The 6,761-nt window shown below is 40.4% G+C and overlaps 1 protein-coding gene across 1 annotated transcript; it reads right to left on the bottom strand.

The window, feature by feature from the left end:
- Positions 1-1,054: 1,054 nt before the first annotated feature.
- On the bottom strand, positions 1,055-3,403 carry LOC106331918 (sugar transport protein 4-like). Its single transcript, XM_013770353.1, has 4 exons — positions 3,090-3,403; positions 2,682-3,001; positions 1,842-2,471; positions 1,055-1,750 (listed from the first exon to the last, which is right to left on the bottom strand). The coding sequence occupies exons 1-4, from the start codon at positions 3,220-3,222 to the stop codon at positions 1,289-1,291; spliced, it is 1,545 nt and encodes a 514-aa protein (XP_013625807.1). The 5' UTR covers positions 3,223-3,403; the 3' UTR covers positions 1,055-1,288.
- Positions 3,404-6,761: the final 3,358 nt, after the last annotated feature.

Raw genomic sequence — 6,761 nt, 5'->3', positions numbered from 1 at the left:
TGTAAACACCCTTCAATCCCAACTAAGTCTCGCCATTGGACCTTGAAAGAGTTCTCCACGCGCCTCATACGCACCATCATACCATCACCCTAAGGCAAAGCCTAAGAAAGCTTCCCGACTACGTCTTATTCAACAGCCGGTAACTAGATAAAAACCACTCCAAATCCAACATTAACACGAGCAAATCAGCGGCAATCGACCATCACTGAAGCAAAAGCTCCAGAAAAAACATCTATCTCCTTTCAAACACTAGAAATGGTCTCGCAAAGGTTCTTATCGTCAAAGATCAAAACCACTGAAGATGACTTCAACGAAAAGAAGCAGAACTCCCAAGCTCAAGCAATACGTCAAGTCACATACACTTGTAAACCTCACTCACCTTTCCACAATGGCCACCAAGATGGCGGCAACACCACAGAGAAAGCAGAGAGACACAGAGCCTACCAGAATCTGGCGGACCAAGAGCCCCAACTCCACACAACACAGCGCCTCACACGACACACAAACGCAACACCGAAGAAGCAAGACGACCCAAATACAGATCTGGGTTTCCAGCTGCACACGCCACCACACTCGGAGAAGCGAACCTGAAGCTCGGGAAAACCACCTGGAAACCCTAGACGGACGAAGGTTAGACACAGTACTGGTAGAAGCCTTCCTCAAGCGACCACAGCCATCGCAAACCCAGATCTGTATTTGGGTCGACCAGATCTGAGATCCAGACACACGACTCCCTCTAACCGCAGAGAAACAGGGACGACGAAGGATAGAGGGACGGAACGGCGAAAAAAAGAAAGAAAACAACAACGGACGGATGTCCAGCGGCCGCCCGTGGCAGCGACCGCCGGAAAACGGACAGAGATGCGGTGGTTCCTTTTAGAGAGAAGGTGGAGCAGATACGTCCTCGATGAAACGGTTACTCCAATCATATAAGAAAATGGTAACCAGCACTTTCTGATACAGCTGAAATATCTACCGTTGACTATTCTTGTTTCTCGATTTAACATTATAACTCTTTTTTCCAAATAAATACTAACAGGAATGTTAGGTCGAAACTTCAATTGCAACAAAGAGAAATTTAATAAGAAGAAAGAATAAAGAAGAAAGAACAAACTAAGTGAAAGCTAAGTCTCTGCTTTACAAAAGCAGAGCAGCTTTCTTTCAAGAATAAACACATTATTCGACATTTCATTCTTATTTCATCCTTTGAATCATCATCACCTTTCTCTTTTCATGTTTTCTCACAAGTCTTTTGCCCAAAGAAAACTTTGTTCCATCATCATCATCATCACACCGCCTTTTGTTGCAACTCAGCAGCACTAACACCAACAGCTTCATCAGGAATAAACCTTCCCCAGAACCAGTGTGCCTTCCACACTCTATTCATCTCTTCGATTGGTACATTCTTCGTCTCAGGCAACATCAAGTAGATGAATATTGTCATAATTAAGACAAACACCGCAAAGAAGAAGAATAGTCCAAATTTCATGTGACAAAGCATTGTAAGGAAGAGCTGAGCTACAAGGAATGTGAAGAACATGTTGACCGCAACGTTTATGGCTTGTGCTGCTGATCGGATCTCTAGTGGAGATATCTCACTAGGGACCAGCCATCCCAGCGGTCCCCATGACCAGGCGAAACCCGCTACATAGATGCAGATCAGTGCCACGATAACATTAGCATCTGTTTTCCCTATGTTCCCTGTTCCAACTGTTCCAAATTTAACTCCAATCATGGCTCCAATAGCGATCTACAACACAAATAACGATTTTTCGAGAGATTGAGTGTTGGTCAAGAAACATAAAGCAGAGCTAGGGTTAGGGTTAGAATTTTGTATTTACCTGAGAGATAAGCATCTGGATACCTCCCTGGAGGAACAAGACTCTTCTTCCAAACCTATCAACTGTGAAAACAGCGACGAAGGTACACAAGAGCTCGATGATACCCGTTACCATAGCTGATAAGAGCGAGGCTTTACTACCGAACCCTAGGGTTTGGAACAGAACGGGAGCGTAAAATGTAATGACATTGATTCCGGTAAGTTGTTGGAAGAAAGGAATGGAGCAAGTCATGATCAACTGTGGTCTGTAACGTGGAAGCAAGATGTTCTTCCATGGATGTTTCACTTGCTTAGACTCCTCGCTTGCATCAATGAGATCTTGAAACTCTTCTTCCACTTCATCGGTTCCTCGGAGAGATCGAAGCATTTCCTTGGCCTCTTCAGCGAAGCCACGTTCGATGAGGGAGTTTGGAGTGTCGGGAAGGATCAGAGCTCCGATCATGATCATCATTGCAGGGACACAAGCTAACCCTAGGGAGATTCTCCACCCAATGTTCCCTTTCATCTGTGCAGTGAAGTAATTGATGATCGTTGCAACAACAATACCAAATATGATTGCTACTTGAAACCCGTTGTTGAACGCTCCTCTAAGATTCGGAGGTGCCATTTCCGACAGATAAACCGGAACAGACTGAAACCAAAACCGATTAGTATAAGCCGCCATTGTAACTTCTTTATCAAGTTACTTCTATCAATGGAGGAAATAAAATATTATAATTTTCAACTTAAAATCAATTGGCGATAACTGGATTGAATCTACCATTCTATATATTAGTTTATTAATTCTCAAAATACCAGTGTAGACTCTACATTTATTAACACAACATTTTTAGAAACTTACTTGATTGGCAAATCCGACACCGAAACCGAGTAGAATACGACCGATGAGAAGCATGGCTATGTTTTGGGCAAAGCCGTTGAAAGCAGAGCCGACAAAGAAGGTGAAACCACCAAGAAACATAGACCATTTCCTTCCAAAAATTCGGGTTATCGTGGAGGCGAATAAGGAAGAGACCAGAGCCGCTAAATAGAGAGACGAAGTGAAGAGAGTGAGAAGCTCACTATCGAAACGACAGTACTCATTCTCATGTGCGCTCTTCATCTTCTTGTACACGTGAGGGAAAAACTCTTCCAAGAACGGCTCCATTGAGGTTACCCCTCCTACAAGCAATAACAAAAAAAAACCTAAATCACACAACCAATATTTCCTAGATCAGATCAAAGAAGAACAAGACTTAAAAAAAAAAACCTGAGATCCCGAGATCGTATCCGAAGATGAGACCACCAAAAGCACCGATGAAACATGTTATGAACACTTTAGGTGTCAGTTTGTAATTATAGTTTCGAACTCCCGGCGTTTGACTGACAAACCCTCCAGCCATTTCTCCGACGTCGTGGAAGAGTCAGTGTTGAGCAGAGCAGATATTGTTCGAATAAGGCAAGAAACGTTTGATATTGAAAATGAAGAAGAGCAGTTGGAATTTATAGGATTTGAATCAACTGTCGAGTGACGTTGTGGTCGGGGAAAAGAAGAACAGCTGTTATTGGTCTTCCACTGGCCTATTCCTCTGGATCTTATCTGCTTCCGTAGATCTCGTGTCTTTTTATAGGTTTTATTTATCTTTGTTTTTGTCAACCTTCTGATCTTATATATTAGTGAAAGAAACCCTCAAAAATCAGCCTATCTATTTTTAACCCTTAAGTATTATTTTTTTTGGGTCAAAAGCCTTGAGTGTTTTTATAATGAAATAATTCCTTAACTAAAAACTGTTAGAAAATTCTCTCTCTCAACGTTTAAACACAAAATGTTGTAAACTATTTCGAATCCGTAAGTTCTTGTTATTATTCATAATGAGTTGTCCTTATATATGAGAATTACAAATAGATAAATGGAAAGATACAAATATGGAAAATATACAAATACAATTAAAAGGAAACTAGGGTTTGCTGTCTCTCCTAGCCGTCTCTCTCTCTTCTTGCTGCGGCCGCCTCTCTCTTTCTCTCTAGGTATTGGGCCGGCTTATGGATGGACCGGTTATAGACATCCATCATATGGTTTATAACATCCCCCTTGGATGTCATAACCATTCAGAGTTTGTAATACGCTTTGGATGTTGCCTCATTAAAACCTTATCAGGAAAATCCAGTGGGACAAAACCATGATAAAGGAAAAAGAGTACAACATGTATTACTCCTCCTGATGTGTACCTCTGTATATGTCCTTAAGTTGGCGTATCCCAACCTGATGGTTGAGCTTCATGGACGCCAATGACTAATGGTCTCAATACCAAGGTAAAGTAGTGATACCGCGTTGCAAAGACATAACTTGCCTGGGATCTATCATTGTGGATCCGAGAGATAACATGTATCAATCAAAACATATTAACCCTTTTTTGGGTTTTGGTTAGTATAATGTAATCTCAAATTCTTAGTTCCTTGTAGGTAACATATGATGTATTTTATCATGTCCCAGTCCTTTATGTTCGGACATGACCTAAACCTAGACAATAGGTTTACATCAATACTCATGTCCGGATGTGTATGACATGACAAATACATCAAGGCAAGGCGCCAATAGTACTTAAGGTAAGGGACGTGTATGTCTTTATTTTCAGTGCCTCGTGGTTGAACATGAGCTAAACATATATAAGATATTCACAGCAAGAACACATGTCCGGCCTAGTTGGCTTGCCTATTACATCAAGGCGCCAATGGCACTTGGGTAAGGGACTTTACCGGACCAAATACATATTTCTTGTCCTTCTTGGGACCAAAGGATCCGTGTCCAAGTCAGGGGTACTCACGACTATGTCCTTTTTGGGACATACAATGGGTTTGTGTCCGGACCAAGGGACCTTATGGGACAACCCAATGGGTGAGCTTTGGTCCATGTTAAAACCGTTTGAATACCTTTCTATAAGTCCTTTGATGCACAAGGATTCCATCTTTTAAAATGTTCAATTTGTAATCCTAAACAAAACTTTGTTTGTCCAAAATTTTCATTTCAATCTATTTCTTTAGATAATCGTTTGAAAGTCTCTCTAGAGGTTCCTAGGATATTTTAGATCATTAACATATACTTATATACTTTAGTTCTCGAGAACTTGCTGCATTTGACAACTCAATACATTCTGGGACTTTTATATATATATCTCATTATCCAGTGGACCATACAAGTAGGCGGTTTCTACACCCTTTAACCGCAAGTCTATTTTTCTTCTTTTATGACCAGACTTGTTAGGAATCTAAATGTTTGTTGCATCCACCACAGAGGAGTATGTCTCCTCATAATTGATTCCTGGTCTTTGTGGAATCCTTGTGCATATGGCCGTGCCTTATTTCTTGCTATCTCGCCATGTATCATTTCTTTCACAAAGACTCTTTTTTGTCCAACTGGTTTCACATCTAGAGGTGTCTGAACTATGGGACCAAAACCTCTCTTTTCTTAATGAACTTAACTCCACGTCCACTTTCCATTTGATCTAATCTGATTTGTTGAGTGCATTCATGTATGGACGTGGGTTCATGATCCTCATTCATTTCATAATCTCAAGTGCTACACTGCATGCAAATATATCATCAATGTCGACATTCTTTCTCTTATTCCATTTGTGTCCCGGACATGACATAACTTATTGAGGTTTCATTATGACCTTCAGTACCCTGAAGCTTGGCATCCCAAGCCTCATTGTTAGGCACCTTAAGTACAACCATGTTTATGGTTTCCTCATCCACGGCCGTGGCTTTTAAGTTTGTCCATCTTAGGATCGACCATGTCTAGGATTCCTTCGTCCACGGATTCATTAGCACATTTCTTTAATATCTGAGGGATCTTATCTTTGAAACTTATTGGTCTACCACGTTTCAAACGTACCTTAGACTCAGTAGCAACTTGATTGTGTCATTCTTGAACATCAATTCGAATTTGGTGCATTTACAGCTGTATATATGACTTAGTCATTCTATTCGGGTCAGTAACGGAATCTGGCAATTGTTTAAGCTAGCTTTTGTATAATCTTTTGGACTTCTAAATCTCATTCTTGAGTCCGAAGATCTTGCCAATATAAGGATGTATGATTCCATGTAATTTCTTTTACTCTTTTACCAGCTTATTACTTTCTCCCCCTAATCCGTGTACATGACCTTAAACTGATCACCAATATTTGGCTCAAGGTACTTAATAATTGTGGGAGAATCATATCCAACATATATTCCCATCCTCCTTTGAGGTCCCATCTTAGTTCTCTGTGGTGGAGTAATTTGTATATAGACGGCACATCCAAATGTCTTACGATGGGATATGTCTGGCTCTTGACCCGTTATCTAATCGATGGGGAATATCTATGCTCACTAAATGACCTGATGTGTATTAACTTAGATGCATGTAAATTTCGTGTGGCCCAAGCTGTGACTGGGAGTTTTGACATCATAAGTATTTAAAGTGATGACACACTTTAACTACAAAACAAAACGCTAACCCCAAGATTTAAAAACGTTGAAGCTTTTGTCCTTAGTCAAAAACGTGGCAGTAAAGCGTTCATTCAATTATATGAAACGAACATGGTTTTGGTTTGACTTAGTCTTTTTGACTGGTGATGTCCTATCAATGAGTTTCCCTTGTATACATGCTACACACGTGAGATTCTTTGGGATAACTCTTTCTTTCTTTCAATGTGTGCCCATTTGTATATCAATTTCACATCATGTTTGAACCAGGATGGCCAATCCGGTTATGCCATAAAGTGAATATTTTTCGCAGGCATTTAGCCTCTATCATCCTGATCTTGGCATAGTAAAGACCAGTAGAAAATACAGGTATAGTTTCGACTATTTTTCTATGGTTTTGGGCGAATTTTATATATCTAGAACATTTTATTTCCTTTACCCATTGTTTCAATATGGAAACCACTCTTATATCTTT

Source organism: Brassica oleracea, chromosome C3 (genome assembly GCF_000695525.1).
Source record: "Brassica oleracea var. oleracea cultivar TO1000 chromosome C3, BOL, whole genome shotgun sequence".
Classification (NCBI taxonomy): Eukaryota; Viridiplantae; Streptophyta; class Magnoliopsida; order Brassicales; family Brassicaceae; genus Brassica; species Brassica oleracea.
Note: the sequence above shows the minus strand (reverse complement) of the source record. Positions and strands in the feature narration are given on the sequence as shown.